Source organism: Vombatus ursinus, unplaced genomic scaffold, assembly GCF_900497805.2.
Source record: "Vombatus ursinus unplaced genomic scaffold, bare-nosed wombat genome assembly UNPS02009824.1, whole genome shotgun sequence".
Lineage (NCBI taxonomy): Eukaryota > Metazoa > Chordata > Mammalia > Diprotodontia > Vombatidae > Vombatus > Vombatus ursinus.
This window is the reverse complement of record NW_020949602.1, coordinates 9,539,628-9,557,629: the sequence shown is the minus strand read 5'-3', so window position 1 is coordinate 9,557,629 and position 18,002 is coordinate 9,539,628. Positions and strand designations below refer to the sequence as shown.

Sequence of the window (18,002 nt, the reverse complement as noted above, 5' to 3'; positions counted from 1 at the left end):
CTGGTAGAATGTAACTAGATAAGACCATGTCCCAATTTTCAAATTAACCTCCAGTTTTTAGAGAGAGTAACCCTTACATGTTGTCATTCAGCCGGACACTTTTTCTCATTTCTTTGAAGCGAATGCCCTCACTTGCAGGAGGCAAGAGGCTGGGTCGGTGGCTGCTCGGTCCAGGGGGTGACCAAGGGAAGGAGTGGGGCTGGCTGTGGGTAGCTGACCTCTGATGGGGGGTCCTGGGAAACAGCCAGCCCTCTCCCCGTCACACTGGACCAGGAAGGACGGCGTCTGGCCTTCCTGCTCATCTGCTGCAGTGGAGCTAGGAAAGCAGCATTAGCTTCAGAATAAATGACGTGGGCAAACCTGAGTCTTGTGGCCAAGATAGAAGGCCGCCTGTCTCCACTGAAAAATGCCTGAAGGATGCTTTTTTCCCAGCGCCGTTGTTCGTGAGAATTCGGATCCTCTCTCCTGTTTTACTGTGTGACCTGACTCTCCCTGTCCAAATGAATTGCTGCACACTGCCCTTTTACCAAAGAAGGACCTCCCTGGCTGGAGGGACTTGCCTCTGCAGAATCTTGCCCCCCTCAAGAGGACTCCTCCCTTCGTGCAGTCACCTCCACACATCTGTAGACGGTCATGCTTTGCAACATGGGGTTTGTGTCATTTACTTCTGGGGTAGGCAGATCCCTGGAGGTCCCTGGTGGTCCCCCTGGCCTTGCCTTTCTACTGTGGCCCAGGAGAGACGCCCAGTCTAACCATGGGGCCAGTGAGCATTCTGCAAAGCCCTGCTCTGGCCTGAGGCTGATTAATAAATATCTGCCTTTGTTTCTAGGTCTGTGTGGGACAGGTGCCCAGACAGAGTGAGCTCGTGCATATCACTGACTGGTCTGGCAGCATTTGGAATCAGAATTAATTTTAAAGACAGAAACAAGGGGGCAGCTGGGTGGCGCAGCGGATAGAGCACCGGCCCTAGAGTCAGGAGGACCTGAGTTCAAATCCAGCCTCAGACACATAACACTTACTAGCTGTGTGACCCTGGGCAAGTCAGTTAATCCCATTGCCTAACAAAAACAACAAAAAAAAAAGACAGAGACACCTAAATTCCCGTTCTATTTTTTAGAGCAAAGCCTCTCCTTTATTCTTCCAAAACTGTCTGTGATGAGCTGTGGTGCGCCTCAGGCCTGGCCTCCTGTCAGCGCTGCCCGGGCTCCTGAGCCTCGCTGCCCTCATCAGTGACCACAGGGTCGAGCCCGGACACAGCCCGGCCCCTGGGGCCGCCTTTACCTGCCTGCAGGGCTCAAGAACTGTTTGTGGAACAAAAACATCGACGCTCACACACTCTTAGGGTCTAGACAAGTCAGCAAAGCCGTCCGTCCAGCCTTGATGTGCAGGTTGCCGATTTCTGGGAGTGGATGCCCACCCTGGAAATGTAACAGCCGGCTCTCCCCCCACCCCGGCTGGATCCAGCCCCAGCACAGCCCTGCTACCAGGCTGCCCTCGGCGCTCTCCGCAGTGCAGCCCCGGCCTTCTTGCTCTCCCCAGGGACTCCCCCACACACGCCTCCGCCGCCTTCTCCTCTGCCTCCCAGCTTTCCAGCCTCCCTCCAAGATCCTCCAGCGTCTGTGGCCGGCACGGCTCTGGCCCCCAGGAGCAGGGATGCGATTTGGTTCAGTGTTTAGCTATGGTTTCTCTCCTTTAGGCCACGAGGACTGAATAAAGAAATGACACGATGTGCCTCAGAAGGGAATGAGCATTTATGTAGCATCTGCTGTGTGCCAGTCACTGGGCTAAGTGCGCATTCTGCCTCAGCTCTGCCAGGGAGGTGCTGTTATTATCCCCATTTCATAGTTGAGGAAACTGAGGCCAACAGAAGTTAAGTAGCTTGGGGGCACTGAGGTGGCTCAGTAGATGCAGGACCAGGAAAAGTGTGACCCTGGTCTAGTCATTTAACCTCTGCTTACCTGTTTCCTTACCTGTGAAATGAGGATGGTAATAGCACTTACCTCCCAGGCCTGTTGCGAGGATCATGCGTGATTAATGACTGCAGAGCGCTTAGCACAGTGCCTGGCACACAGTAAGCACTATAGAAATGCTGGTTATTTTTAGCCATTTCCAAAGTCCCCCAGCTAGTCAGTGTCTGAGGCTGGATTTGAATTCGGGTCTTTCTGAGTCCAAGCCCGAGTGCTTGCCTCCAAGTGAGCAAACTTCCTCTGCCAATATCAGGCCTCACCTTGTAGCCTCAGAGTGGCCTGAGGCTCTGCGGCCTAGCGTCTGGCCCCGGGGCCAGGCTGTCCTGACCACGGGGCTGGCTTTGTGTGTGTGGTGGGGGAGAGGGGACCCTGGCGAGCTTTGCCCTTCTGTCCACGCCTGTGGAAGCCATGGTGGGCGGAGCCATTCCTCCCTGAGTGCGTGCCCACGGATTCCTCTGCTCTCACCTCTCCCACTTTTGTTTAGTCATTCTTTCATCATCTTCTGAGAAATGGGATGTAACACTCCCAGAACAAAATGGCCCCGGTTGTTGTGAAGCAGTCACTCTGCCGTCTCGATGTTGCCACTCTGGCCTGTGATCCCTCAGTTCAGTATTCCAGGTCTGCCACACCTGCGTATCCAGAGGCTAGCAGAGAGCCGTACTCTGCAGTCAACATGTCTTAAGCCCCTACTGTGTGCTGTTCAGTGCCTGCCCTCCAGGAGTTTGCAGTCTAATGGGGGAGAAGCTAATGAAGAGAGGAGGGGAGGGCAGTAGGTCAGGAAGCCCCAGAGTTGAGCCGAGTTCCCTCCTGTATGGGGGTGATTGGAGGGGCGTACGGGAGGGTGGCCTGTAGGCATCTGCCATCCTTCCTCCTTCCTTATCTCAGCATTTCCTCTGCCTTTGTCAGCCCCCATTTGTCCTTCAGTATGTCTTCACGGAGCTTCCTCCTACCTCATGCTCTGTCACAGAGGTTTTGTGTGACCTTTGACCACACCATACACGGTGCCTGTGAGATCCTCAGAACGACCTTCGTCTGTGTCCTGGCCTGAGACGCCTTCTAGCTTTGTGACCGTGGGCCAGTCACTTCCCTGCTCTTGCCTCAGTTTCCTCATCTGTAAAATGGGGGTAATAAGAATCGCATCATGAAGCCTGAAGCAGAACTCATAGAAACACCAAAAGCAGTTTTCTTTTTTTAAAAGGGTTGTGATTTTCTGCTTGTCTTTAGAAACTGAATCAGGGAGACAGGGCCGTGCTTGGGATTGTTTGGGAAAGCTGGTGGGAAAGGGCAGGATGGGTCCCCGTGGGCGTCACATCTGTATTCACGTCCGGGGGAGTGAATCCTTAGCCAGGAGAGGGCCGGACGAGCGTTACTGAAGAGGATGGATGTCCTTTCGTGGGGTGAATGCCCCCACGAGGTCCAGGGGGATCCCGACCTGCACACGGGCCCAACCAAGCAGCGTCAGAGGCTGGTGGCCAAGAAAAGGAGGTGGAGACTGGATCTGACGCTCACCAACAGGGACCGCTGGCTGCTGGCATTACAGTGGAAGCGACTGATTCATCTTTAATTCTGTGATAAAGAAAATGGGGACTTCTGAGTTGGGTGAGCCCCGGGATGGAGGGGTGGGCATTGCCCCAGATCTCTCCAGAACAGACATTACGCACCGAAGCAACTGCAGCTGTCTCCAGGGTCTGGGACACCTGGAACCCAAGAGAAGGCTTACACAACAAGCCATCCATTACCCAGCACCTGCACCCCCACTGCCCAGCACCCTGTGAGCAGAGGGGCTGCATCAGCTCCCCAAGGGCCCGACAGACACCCAGCTCCAGACTCTGTGACAGCACTGAGGCAGCAGGGCTGGGGACGTGTCTCGTACCTGGGCTCAAAACCCCCGACGTCAGAGCCAGCGAGGAAGCCGGACAGGGCGTTGTGTGCGAGTGGGAGAAGGGGGAGCCTAAGCAAAAGGGCCCAGCATCCGCTGGCGTGGGAGGAGACCGAGAGGCTTTGAGACCCAGGCCCCAGGGAGCTGCTGTCAGAGGGCAGACGGTCGGAATGCGAGCGACGGGCGTCTACCCCAAGCGTGTGAACACCTTGTCTCAGGCAGAACGGGCGGGTGAGAACAATTTGTTCCAGCAGCCAAGAAGACAGCCAAAGCGGGTGCCGTGGAGCCCCGAGAGCGCCGTCAGACGTCGAGGATGCCGCGGTCCTCCACTGCGTCCAGGGCATCGAGTCGTCCTGACTCTCGTCCTGCCGCTGGACTCAGATGAGTCTGGAAAAGAGAGTGGGGCTGGCCCGCCGCACTTCAGGCCAGGTCACAGGCAAGCGGTGTTCTTCAGAAAGGAAGGACGAGCTGCAGTGGCACTGTTTAATTAATGGACAGGCTGGTTGGCCAAGAGCCACCTTCAGAGATGACCCTCGAAGACTAAAGCGTGGCCAGGGAAGTGAAACCCAGGAGGGTGAGGGCCTGGAGACCCTGTTCTATGAGGACTAGTCTAGGGGAGTGGAGGAGCTCCAAACTGAACCGAACCCCAGAGGTTCTCTCTCTGTCTGCATCACTGTCTGTCTCTTCTTTTTTTCTGTCTCCATACATTAACAAAGCTCTCTATGTATGTTCATATTCACGGAGAAAGACAAAGTGGAGACAGAGATGCGTTCCTCAGGTATTGGCAGGACAGCATGCTGTGCAGGAAGGGTTCCCTTTGTTGTTGGGGCTCCAGGGAGCAGAACGAGACGGTGGGGTCGAGCAGCAGGGAAGCAGGCGCCTCCCTCTCTGGCTTTTTGGGAAGATTGTCAGCCTGGTCCCTCTGTTTGGTGCAGCTCTGCCCAGCATGCGGGCTGTCCTTCCTTACCTCTGCATCCTTTGATGCCGCCTTCATCTCGAGGGCCTTCACACGACCTTTCTTGTCCCACCCCCCAGTTGTTAATGCTTCCTCCCACCAAAAATCACCTTGCCTATATTTTGTGTTGGGCAGCCAGGTGGTGCAGTGGTTAGAGCACCAGGGCCCAGAGTCAGGAAGATCTGAGTTCACATCCAGCCTCAGATCCTTACTAGATGCATGGCCCTGGGCAAGTCATTTCACCCTGCTGGCCTCGGTTTCCTTATCTGTAAGATGAGCTGAAGAAAAAAATGGCAAACCACTCCAGTGTCTTCGTCAAGAAAACCCCAAATGGGGTCACAAGAGAACCAGACACCACCGAACAGCAACATTTTGTGTTGACTTGTGTATGTGCCTGTTAACCTCCCCCAGCAGAATGTAAACTCCTTGAGGGCGGGGAGTTTCATTTGTCTGTAGCATCTAGCACAAAGGTTCCTAATCAGCTGAATTGCTCAGGGATGTTGATGAAGGGATTTCTGCATTGAGAAGTAGCTTGTCCCAGACTCTCTCTATGGCTGTTTCCAACCCTCAGTTTTTAGTTCACATGTTGAATGAGTCTGCTTTGATCCAGATGGAAGGAGAGTTTTTCTCCTCCTGCTTCAGATTGTACAGATTGTTTTTGTTGCATTTGATTAGGTTTTTCCCTCATTATCAAACATTCATTGTCCTTTCCATCCACCTACCCCCTGAAATTAAAAGAAAGAAAAAGAAAACTGTTGTAACAATTGAGCATAGTCAAGCAAAACAAATCCCTGTATTGGCCGTGTCCAAAAACGTGTTTCTCATTCTGGGTATTACGTCATTACCTCTGTCGGGAGTGGGCAGCTTTCTTTATCATTGACCCTTTGGAGTCGTGGTTGATTGTTATATTGATTATAGATCTTCTGTCTTTTAAAAGGTTTTCCTTTTTGCAGCGTTGATAGTATGATATTAATTGTTCTCTTGGGTCTGCTCACCTCCTTCTGTATTAGTTCATGCAAGTCTTCTCAGGTTTTCTCTGAAACCTTCCCTTTCCTCGTTTTGTGCAGCACAATTCTATTCTGTTACATTTACGTACCATACTTTGGGTTCAGTCATTCCCAATTAGTGGACACCCCCATAGTCTGCAGTGGTTTGCCATACAAAAAGAGCTGCTATAAATGTGTGTATTTATAATAGGGGTGTGTGTGTGTATGTGTGTGTGTACGTATACATATGTAGTGTCCATATGTGTATATGAGAATGGAAGAGGTTTGTATGTCACTGCTTGAATATCTCTGAAATTTTGAAATGCCAGTACTGTTAACAAGTTTTTTGTTTTTCATCCAGGAAAGTCAGTTGATATCTAGTTTATAATTAGATCCATTAGACCCAAAGAGATGTTTTTGTCTGTAGTAAAGCAGAGTAATTATGTGTAGTATATTTGAGGTCACCCCCCCCCCTTGTGGTAGGGAGTATTAAGATTACAGTCAGGTCTTACAGTCAGGGCTCACCAAGTTCAAAATCTGGCCTGGGGATGCAGCACCCAGAATGAGCCATCTTGGGAGGAAGAGGTTAACGTGGATAAGCATGACTCACACTCAGCTCTCCAGTTTGTGGCCATTCCTTACCTGAAATATTAAACAATACAAAACAGGTCAAGAGCTTTCCAAGACAGCATCTGGTCCAGCCTGGTTCTGCCGGATCTCAGAGCCAGGCCTCGCAGTGCTGGCAGAAAGGCGGGCAGGCCATCGAAGCTCCTAGCAGCCAAGCCGTCCAACGGTTGAGTGGGCTGCCTTTGTAGCAGGTGGGGTCCTTCACAATCAGTGTCTTCTTTTGCTTTTTTTTTGGTGAGGTAATTGGGGTTAAGTGACTTGCCCAGGGTCACACAGCTAGTAAGTGTCAAGTGTCTTAGGTCAGATTTGAACTCAGGTCCTCCTGACTCCACGGCCAGAGCTCTATCTGCTACACCACCTAGCTGCCCCAATCAATGTCTTCTTGCAAAGACTGGGTGATGCCTTGTCCAGGGTGTGTTACAGGGCTCTCCTGGCCAGGTCTGGATTGGCCTAGAGCAGTGTGTGTCCTGGCCCCCATTGGCAGTCTGCTGAAACCTAGAGCCCCTTTTCAAAAGTGTGTGTGTGTGTGTGTGTGTGTGTGTGTGTGTGTGTGCTTTCATTTGTAATTAAAAGAAATGCTAAATTTCAGTTAGTGAAAATAAAGATGTAATTTACTCCCATTCAAGTTCATGGAATGTCCCTAAGTCTAGCTATGGAGCCCAGGTCTAAAGAGGCTCCGTGATTCCTTCCCCCTCTGAGATTGTAATGCCAGTAGATGTGTTCTGTAGACTGCCGATCTGGGTTTCACATTTCCTCCACATCCCTTTTGTGATTTGTGTACCATTGTTCATGACTGGTTGTGTCAACCCCTGCGACCTGGTATTGAGAAAATAAGACTGAGAGAGCCTGAAAACGAGATGTGGATTTGATGTGGACTCAGTCAGCGGGCATGTCTCTATGGGGGCACATTAGCACAAAGCCCTTCCGGTACAGCTGCATGGCAGACATGTTTCTAGGGGACACAAAGCACCTCAGCCATCATTTCTAAAACTGCTTTGCATTTGGATTCTGTATTTTTTGTGAGAGTCAAAGCGAGCCTGTCATAGTTTCTTCCTAGAATAGACCTGTGGTGGGAGCACACATTGTCAATTTGGGGTCTTTAGAAAAGCAAACCAGCCTTCCCCCTAGAATGTGATTCTCTCCTTGGCATCTTTGTTTCACATTCGTCTTCCAAGCCTCGGTCATTCTCTTCCGTCTTTGCTGGTGGAGAGGACCTCTGAAGGGCTTTTGATATTAAGACAGACTGTGTAAGACACACATGTGCCGCTGTTGTTTTCATTGACATGATGTGTACTTAAGAAGCACATGTCAACATGTGCCTTTTCTTTAACTCAGAAAAGAATCGAGTTCTAAACCAGGACATTGTACGTGACTTGTTCTCTGTGTGCTAACCTTAAAAATGCTTATTGCATAGAGTAGTCATTTAGCAATTTGGGCATAATATTATGTTGTTCTCTATTTTAAATCTTTTCTTAATTTGAAAAAATACCTAGTCATTTTGCCTATAGAATTTTCCATTTGGTAAGCTTGCACTGATGTATGTTGTGAGTAGAAACCAGTTAGCCACATGTGGATGTCGTGTATGGTGTAGAGCAGCTCTTTGTGTTGAGACGTTCTCATTGTCTTCACCTAGGATGGCAAGCGGATGTTCGGCACCTATTTTCGTGTGGGTTTTTATGGGACCAAGTTTGGGGACTTGGATGAGCAGGAGTTTGTATATAAGGAGCCCGCGATAACCAAGCTTGCCGAGATCTCGCACAGACTGGAGGTGAGTGCTCGGGTGGTCCGGCGGCGCTGTTCCTGGCAGTTCCTGGCCTGGCCTGGTCTCTTGTTGCTGCCCTGAGTGTCCAGCCTGGATTTTATCACTTAATAAGCTGATGATCCAGTTTTTTCAGTCACCCTTTCTGGTAGATGCAGATAGTGCCCAAAGTCATATTCCCTAACTTGAAACCAGCCAGTGTACCACTGAAAGCACTCAGTTTACCTGGAGAGTAGCTCACCTGGAAAAATCTGACTTGCAGATTTTGAACTTTGAACTTTGAACTTTTCTTTGTTGATTAATCATTAGTTGGTATTTGGCCAACATCCCCTTTCTGATTCTTACCATACTTACATGGTCTCCATCTTTCTGAGCCCAATAAAAATCAGACCTTAGGCATCAAAGAAATTAAATGTGAGCTATCCTTCCTTCCTGTTCCCTTATTGTTTGGTTTTCTTGAAAGTCTATTGAGGACTGTGTATTTTCTAAGTGCATATGCTTGTGTTTTTTGCTTTTTATAAATTGAGAAAAAAGAGGAAATTTGAGCAGAGTCAGTGCTAAGTTTGAGGACCTGTTTTGTTGGCATGTGAAACAAATGATTTCTTAAAATTATTCACGTGGCTGTTTTACACGTTAAAGCCATCTAAATGCTCACATTCTCTGAGCTCTCTTCACAACAGCACTTTTCTTATCTTTTAATTTTGTGTGAGATGGAGCCTTCATGTGAAATTTTTTCTCTTTATTTTAGGGGTTTTATGGAGAAAGATTTGGAGAGGATGTAGTTGAAGTAATCAAAGATTCTAACCCTGTGGACAAGTGCAAATTAGATCCTAATAAGGTACTGTGATAATAGATAGCCATGAAATATAATGATGCCTTGGAGATGCTCCCTAATTTATTTGGGAGAAGCTAAATTGATGATGACGTGACATGATATTGAAAAAACTAAGGTGGTCTTTCTTCTCTTAGGCATACATTCAGATCACGTATGTGGAGCCATACTTTGACACGTATGAAATGAAGGACAGAATCACCTACTTTGACAAAAATTATAATCTTCGACGGTTCATGTACTGCACACCTTTCACTTTAGACGGCCGTGCCCATGGGGAGCTCCATGAGCAGTTCAAACGGAAGACCATCCTCACGACGTCCCACGCCTTCCCTTACATCAAAACCAGAATCAACGTCGTTCACAAGGAGGAGGTGAGACCAGGGGCCCGGGCTCGGGTTTAGAGGAGGGAGGGATGGTGCTGGCTAAGCCCCATGGCTGAGCAGGCTCCAGCACCATGTGCTGCGCCCCACATCTTTCACCCACCAGCATGGCGCCATGCCCTTGGGCCAGAAGTTGCTTTATGGCTGGAAGGTTTGGTTCTTCGTAGGGGTAACCATGGTTGAGAAATAAAGGACAAAGCTAGAATCCACAATGGACCTTTTAGAGTTTCAAGTGAAATACGTTAATTTTCATTAACTTCATTAATTCAGATCATTTTAATGAAATTCATTGACTGGCTCAGTGCTTGTCTTACGGATGCTGTTTCTCTTAGATCATATTGACACCCATTGAAGTTGCTATTGAAGACATGCAAAAAAAGACCCAGGAGCTGGCCTTTGCAACGCACCAGGACCCAGCAGACCCCAAGATGCTTCAGATGGTCCTCCAAGGGTCTGTAGGCACAACTGTAAACCAGGTAGGGCCACAAGAGGGAAAGGAGTGCTGCTCAGTATCACCTGAAGTCACAATTGGTTAGCAGTTAGTGAACACTTAAAAATGTACCAATGGATCTGAGTCCATCACTGGCATCCCTTGCAAAGGTCCAGGTTGCAGCCATCCTTGCCTGCCCATACTGGACAAGTCTTGCCCCAGGATGACCGCCCAGCCTTTGGGGCTTCCTTGGACATGGCCTGTCCATCAGTTACCTGTTCTCCCTCTCTGTGTGACCAACCCACCCTTCTCCATTTTCTTTGATGCCACCCGGGTTCAGTTTTCCTTGGTCCCTTGTTTGCACTGTGCATGGTCTTCTCCATCCGCTGAGTGCCTACCTGTCCGTTGCCCTCTGAGCCATACTTGTTGTGAATTTATTGAAAACTGTAGTGTTCTGTGACTCACAACCACAGTAGAAAATCGATCAGGACCATGGATAGGTAAAGAATAAATCGGCTAAAAATGTGTTTATCTTAGTCAGGGAGTCTTTGTAGAAACTAGTTTTAGAGACTTTTTAACACTGCAGGTACACGCAGATGAGGACAAGTTCACATGTTCATACATTTGTTTCATTAACATCTTATTAATCACCTGTGTAAGCCAGGCCCTTTCCTGGGTGCTGGAGAGGCAAAGACAAAAAGGCAGCAGCCCTTGCCTTCAGGCAGCTTATAATCTGGTAGATGGAAACCACAGGTGCATAGACAAGTAACTACACCATGAAGCAAAGAAATTTGGAGATCAGGGGGTGGAGGAGAGAGCTACACGTTTGACCCACCCAGCTCCCTCCTCCTGCTGTGATCCCAAAGAGAGGTGACCGCAAGCCACCATGCTAGCCCTGGTGGAGACCTCTCCCCTAGAGACAGGTACCCCAACCCCCGACCAGGCCGGGGTGGTCTGTGATGCCTGGATGCTTGAAGATGGAACATGTTTCATTCTGTCCATGACAGAGAAAGTCCCTGTAAGTTTGTTATGGATAAGCGGGAGGAGGCTTGGCTGGGAGGGAGGAATTCAGCAGAGGAGCGTGGGCCGCAGAGGGAGACTCCAGGGGTCAGCCCGGCTTCCCTCGGCCAGGTGTTGCTCTCATCCGAGGGGGTGGGAGACTAAAAGTGGGAGGACAGGAGGTCTGTCCCCTTGGCTCCCCGCCCTTGGATTGGACATGGGGAGGAGGCCAGCATCAGCATCAAGAACGGGCTTGAATCTTTTTGGAGCATTCCCCAGTGTCCTGCTGTGTTCACTGTATAACAGGAAAAAAATACACACACACACATACATAAAAAACAGCTGAATGTGTCCTCTTGAATGGCAGCTAGGTGGTGCCATAGTGCCTAGAGCCTTGAGCCCAAATCCTGCCTCAGACGCTGCTTAGCTGTGTGCACGTGGGCAGGTCGTTGAACCTCTGTCTGCCCCAGTTTCCCCAGCACCCTCTCCTGGGGTGAGGTGATGTTGGTGAAGTGTTTTACAAAGCTTGGAGCACGGTGCTAGCGAGTGACTGTTATTCTCATTCTCGTTGCTTTATCATCCTTTATTCGTGGCGGTTTGTACGAGAAGGACAGACAGGCAACTTTGTGGCTGCCCCGTGCCTGGCGTGCCCCTCACTTGGTGGATCTTTTTGTCTTGCAGGGACCCTTGGAAGTTGCCCAAGTTTTCCTGTCAGAAATACCCCACGACCCCAAGCTCTTCAGACACCACAATAAGCTACGTCTGTGCTTCAAAGACTTTACGAAAAGGTACTTCGTGGGTGGCTGCAGGGGTGGCCGGCCCCACTGCCAGAATGCCTTCCCCACAAGTCAGCCCGTTGGCCCCGGGCGCTCGGCCGGGTGAGCAGATTCGCTGCCAGGGCCCGGCAGCCCTTGCCTCCTTAGCCACCCTGGTGATCGGCAAGGCCCCAAGACATGTGTCAGTGTAGTTAGTGTGCATGCCAGTCTAGACGGTCTACGCGTTCAGCCCCAGCCATGGAGCAACCCCCCCACGTGACCACGGGAAAAGCAGACTCCACGCGCCCTCCTGCTGCCCCCTGACCGGTCTTGTCTCCTAGGTGTGAAGACGCCCTGAGAAAAAACAAGAGCTTGATCGGGCCCGACCAGAAGGAGTACCAGCGGGAGCTGGAGAGGAACTACCACCGCCTCAAGGAGGCCTTGCAGCCCCTTATCAGCCGGAAGATCCCTCAGCTCTACAAGGCCCTGCTGCCCAGCACCGGCCACAGGTACTGGGCCTGGGTGTGACGTCGGGCGGCAGCCAAGGTCCTCCCTGTGGAGGCCCCCAGGGCACAGTGGAGATGCGTGAGTGGAAGTCAGAGGGAGGAGAGGCTTAGTTGGGGGTCAGAACAGAGTTTCTCACTGGCGAGTCCCATCTCTGGAAGCCTTTGAGCTGAGGAGGGACGGCGCCCCATCAGGGTGTCCTGGAGGGGTGTGTGCACCGCCTGGACAGCCATACTAGGTGACCTCCTGGGCCCCTTCCAACTCCAGGGTTCTAGCCTTCCACAGCATCTTCAAACCAGGGCCCCTCGTTCCATGGATTCCTGGGTCTCCTGTCTCCTAGAACATAGCAGAGTTAGTCCATAAGATGGTTAATGGTCTTGCCCCCAAAAGCAACTGTAAAGCCATGGTGATTCAGGCGGGCCCTCCCCCCAGGACTCAGTCTGGAACTCCAGAGGCAGGACCCGTCGTTCTCAGTGTGTCTCCGACACACGTCTGACATCTGGGGGGAGGAACGGCCCTGGGGGTTCTACAGGTTGGAGGAAGATCACCCTTGCCCCTAGAAAACTGAGCGGGGAGAGGCTCAAGGCAAAACCAGCCAAGTGTGGGGGAGGAAGGACGTAGGTGAGAGATGCCACGAAGGTAAAAGCAAAAAACGACAACAGACAGGCATCCATGGCACGCGGGAGCGAGGGGGTGACCGGGAGAATGGCAGTGCCCTAGACAGGACGGGAGAACCTCAGGGAGGGGACGAGATGCCTGCAGGACAGAGTAGGTGAAGCATCCTGGAGCCGAGGGGAGGAGGCGAGGGCTGGATGTGGAAATCTAAGAGTCCTGTGCATAGAGCTGCCGATTCACCCCAGGGGAGCAGATGACCTCAGGGAGTGAGATAATAAAGTGGAGGGAAAACGGGCCCCAGGACAAAGCTTTGGGGGACGCCGACGGCGATCGGGATGGAGAGCCGCAGAGGAGGACAGAGTAGGTCCTGAGAGGCCAACAACATTATTAAGTGAGGCACTGTGCAAAGTGCCAGGGATACAAAGGCAAACGAGAAGACTGTTCCTGCCCTCCAGGAGCTTCCCTTCTAATGGGCAAAAACAACACGTGAAAGAGAAGCGACAAGTGCAGGTGTGGAGAGGAAGGGGACACAAACTGGAAATGCACGCGGGTGGCCAGGAGAGGGACACAGGGTGGCTGGCCCGGGCCTTCTGCACGCGGTGGTTCTGGGAGGGCCGTTGGGAGCTCCAGGGCGTCATAGGCTCTAGAGAAGGTGAGAAAGATGAGGATTGACAAAAGTCCACTCGAGTTAGCAGGGAAGAGATCCGTGGTCATGCAAGAGAGGACGGGAATTAACCCATCAATCGGCAAATATTTCTGAAGTGCCCACCAGGTGGCAGGTGGTGGGCAAGCTGCCGGGGATGCAGATACAAGGAGGGAAGTGATCCCTGCTTGCAGTAAGCTTACATTCTAATGGGGGAGACAACAGGTCATAAGAAAGATGCGCAACATCAGTATTAAGTTAACGAGGAGGGAGGGCAGCAGTACAGAAGGTGGTGCCCGAGCGCCATCTCACCGAGAGGGAGGGGGTGGGACTCCGCAAGGCCTAGGAGGGAGGAAGGCGGGGAGGAGCGCGTTCCGGGCTGGACATCACGGGAGGATGTTCTGAGATTCCCTCTGTTGAGTTAAGAGAAACTCAGGGCGTATCTGTTGTATGGAAGGGCGCAGAGACGATTTGCTTATGATCACCTTTCCTTGATTTTCCCCCCAGAGATTCCTTCAGCAGAATGAGTCTTCGCAAAGTGGACCTCTAGGGAAAGACAGAGCACTTGCCCCAGTCTGTTGAGAAGAAAGCCCTGTCTTCAACAGAATCAGAACCTAGGACTTCATTTTGGACACACACCTTCATGTCCTTCCGTGGAAGAGTTCAGTGGTCAGGATGATACTGAATTGTCAAATGTAGACTGTTACTGCGTAAAAATCATGGCTGTGGTTTCCAGTGTCCTGGGAGATGCTGTGAGCTTTTCAAAAGCCATTTCTATGATTCAAAGGTACACTAAATACATTTACTATTATTTATAGCATACCTAATGTTAAATTTATTTACATTAAGTTCATAGATTTAATTTATATTAGGAACTTTTCCAGATGCATTTTTGAACCATTTTAATGTAGTAATGTTTATTTTAAAGGTACTTATTAAATATGTGGATGTTTTCACTTATTTTATTCTGACGTGAACATTCCCATTTGTTGGTGGTGGCAGAGCTGATAGAAAATGAATTTATAGCTGTTGTTTCCAAAGTTATTGAAATGAAAGTTATGACTGGTGACCATATAGGTCCAAATGAGAGTAACAGCCCTGTTTGGAGATGGATAATGGGAGCGTATGAAATTGTAAAATGAAGAGACTGTCGTGACAGTTGCCTAGTTCCAAGCTTCTGGCCTTGGATGACACACACACGGGTGGGCATTGGCTGGGGCAGGGACTTGATGCAGCAGGTAGACTTCCTGGAGCCTGTGCTATGGCCCAGCTTCCCAGCCAAGGGCTGGAGGGATGGTCCCACGTGAGGGCAGGGTCCGTGTGCTGGGAGGGGCTCTGGAGCCTGTTCTGATTCAGTTCTCTGGCTCCAGGGTATTTATTTCTGGACAGTTCAGCCAGTGAAACAGCGATTGCCACACAGGCCCTAACGACCGTTTTCTCTAGAGCTCAAGCCACCTCCGAGGGAGCGTCGGGTCATTTGGACGTGATGGTGAAATGGTGTGGGATTGTATTTTCAGAATCTATCTTAGCTGTTACTTGAAAATCGCACCTCTGGTTATGTTGGCACCTTGAAACGATTTTCTAGGGAGAAACCGATTATTGTCAGAAAGTGCCAGATAAAGAAGCTGTCATTTGTAAGTTCTCAGTTTATCCGTACTTAACCCTCTGGCAGGAAAGAAATACGTGTCCGGCCTGAGAACACATGGGAATAACTGGAGGCTTTGCACAAATTGATGCTCTTTGACGGCATTTCTAATCCATGTGTTGTGTCCTGTGTTTGAATGATGCTGTTCATTGATCCCAGGGAAGCAGACCTTTCTTCTGTCTAGAAGTGAGCAACGTGACTTCTGCTAGTGATACCAAAACAAGGAGCCAGATTCTGTAAAACGTGCCCAAATGGGCAAAAGCATTTTGAACTGACTTCCCGCGGTAGCGGGTCTGACTGACCCGGAGGGAGCAGCTTCTAGCCCGGCCTGTATGTGGATGTATACCAAGCATGGCTGCTGACTGGCACCCCAAGGTAGGTGCCTAGAGAGACCCTCACACATCCTCTCCCAGAGGGCTGCAGGCTGCTCAGCCTCATGCAGGTCTGGGCTCGAGGGGAAGAGATGCAGTAAGCAAAGCAGGGCCCAGCATCTGCTCTAGCCCCAGACGACAAGGAAGGTGATAACAGCTAACACCGAGCTAAGCAGGGTACAGTTATCTCCCTTGATCCTCACAACCATCCTGGGAGGTAGGTGCTGTTATCACCCATTTTACAGAGGAGGAAACTGAGGCAGAGGTGAGGTGACTTGCCCAGGGCCCCATGGCTAGGAAGGGTCTGAGTTGAACTTTCCCGACTCCAGGCCAGGCTTTGGTATTTTACTCATTCTGTGACCATCTTTGGGCCAGTCAGCTCCTTTCCTTATCCAGAAATTAAGTGGGGCTCTCAGGTTCCACCCATCTGGTCTGAGTAGAAGGCTACAGGACAAGCCCCATGGGGAAGCAAAGGGAAGGAAGCCCTTCTGCCTGCAGCCAGAACCAGGGCAGCTGGAGGGCGTGCTGCCTTTAGAGGACATCTCAGGACAGGGCGGCTCTGGGAGCCTGGCTGCATTGATATTCCCAGGGATGGGTCACTCACTAAGATGGGTGAGAACGAGTTTGTAAAGATAAGTGAGTGTGATGGGGAGTCCAGGGGTTGGGAGTAGAGAAGAGGCGGAGGCGGCCTTTGCCCATCACTGTTGAGGCCTCATGGACTGAAGCAGCTTTGCAGCCTGCTCGCAGGACCGTCAGGACGCCTTCAAACGTAAGTACACTTCCCATCAGGTCTGCCTGCTGTCTCGCCGTCACAATGAAGGCATGCAGTATGTCCAGCTGTTGGAGATTAGGCAAGCTTTAGTTCTGAAAGCTGTACAAGATGCTCATCTCCCATGAAGTGCCCACCTGAGGTACCACACACATAAGTTAACCCTACAACCCCAGAGAATAGGAGTCCTCAGTAATTCAGAATGCGCTTCAGGGCCACGTCACGGGTCTGGCTCCCAATTTACGAAAGTATTGGACTGAAAAAACTCGCCACAGGAGCTCTCTGGTTTGTCACAGAACAGTATGAGAGCAAATTAGCCCAAAGGCCTGACTTAATGCCTCTGAAGTCTGCCTTCAGACTCCTAAGCCAGTCCCTTCACTAAGGGCCCTTTGCCTTACGGGAAAAAGAAACCTCAAAACATTCTACCTCGACTATTTCCTAACATTTTTATTATTGAAAAAAATGCCTTCCCCAGTGTTCAAACAACACACTACCGTTTACTGTGGTTGTTATGCAGCGACTGTTCATTTTGACTAAATTAGCAGATAGTATAGTCCAAAACCTCAAAGGCCATCTCAGGCAGCCTTCCTACCCTCCAGAATAAAAGCCTAATCTTGAGTGGCTCACACCCGGAGTACTGTGTCCATTTCTGGACACCACCCTCTAGAAGGGCATTGTGGTGAGGGCCTTGTGCCTTCCCCAACTTAGCTGAATGGGTAGATGTTTGATCTATAAGAGATTGTGTGCATGGAACAAGAATTGTCTTGGATTATTTGAAGGGTAACGTGGAAGAAAGGAACAGACTTCTTCTTAGCCCCACCACGTCAAAACTAGAACCACCAGGGGGTACTTCTGGGGAGGCTCATCTTGACTGTCATGCTAGGTGTGAGAAACTGACAATGGAGCTTAACACAGGGGAGTGGGCCACAAGTGGCGGGGGCCAGTCCTCCAGCCTGTTGACCACTTGTTAGGGTTGGTGTTCACAAAGCGATCTTTGAGCATGCTTGCGCATTCATCCCACCCCCGTTGGCCTACTTAGCACATGGAAGACGAGGTGACATCAGGCCCAATATTTTCCTTTTAACGAGCAGCGACCTTACAGAAATCATTGCACTCTCAAGTCTGTTTCCTCTTCTGTAAAACTAGTTTCTACTTGGTCCCTCACAGCTGCAGCATCTTAAGTGGGAAGATAGGCACCCATTAATGTTTCTTAACACAGTAGGCACTCAATCTAATACTTTCACCTCCACACTATCATTTTCCTTGTAGAATATATCTTCAGTCCGATAGGAATTTTGGTGTAGTTCAAACTTAATACACACATGTGCTACAAAAATAATCATTTCTTTGAAATATTTCCTTAGGACAAAAACTATTTTGCTCGAGTAACATTTTAGATTGTGACTATTAATAAGCAATGTCTAAATAAAGCTTTAAAGATTTTACCATTTACAATGGTCTTCTCCAATTAGTAAGCTTTACTTTTAATACATTTAAGATTTCCATGCAGATAACTTGTTTGAAATTCTCTGGCCTGACCATTCCATCAAGTCATGAGTAACTTTGAATTGACGAAATGGCTTGTTCCAAATGCTACCAAGCAGGGCCTTCCCATTTTTCATGTACTCCTTTAAAAGATGACTACCATAAGGTAAACAGCATCCTCAATCACTTTTTAAGGGCTGGTAAAGCTAGTGTATTACTTTCCATACAAGAAGATAATGTTGTAAAGGTAATTATGAATGTTTATTCCACATATATACACAAATTCTGTTCTTGAAAAGAAACCAGATGCTTTAGGGTAGAAAGCTGTAAGTACAAAACTTTAGTGAGTTTGTATACATAGTTGCTAAGTATTTTAAACTGAATGCCCTCCCTGCTTT

At 49.9% G+C, this 18,002-nt stretch overlaps 1 protein-coding gene across 3 annotated transcripts in view; it reads left to right on the top strand.

Moving 5' to 3' along the window:
• DOCK7 (dedicator of cytokinesis 7) overlaps positions 1-17,462 on the top strand; it is a 183,281-nt gene extending 165,819 nt beyond the window's left edge. Inside the window, exons 44-50 of one of the 3 annotated variants that reach the window (XM_027852763.1) lie at positions 8,057-8,182; positions 8,922-9,011; positions 9,143-9,379; positions 9,721-9,864; positions 11,499-11,605; positions 11,914-12,081; positions 13,842-17,462. In XM_027852763.1, the coding sequence (XP_027708564.1) occupies positions 8,057-8,182; positions 8,922-9,011; positions 9,143-9,379; positions 9,721-9,864; positions 11,499-11,605; positions 11,914-12,081; positions 13,842-13,884 (915 nt within the window). In that variant the 3' untranslated portion in view covers positions 13,885-17,462. Of the gene's footprint in view, positions 1-8,047; positions 8,183-8,921; positions 9,012-9,142; positions 9,380-9,720; positions 9,865-11,498; positions 11,606-11,913; positions 12,082-13,841 lie in introns of all 3 variants that reach the window. The other 2 variants (XM_027852759.1, XM_027852758.1) reach the window with 2 other exon arrangements.
• Positions 17,463-18,002: the final 540 nt, after the last annotated feature.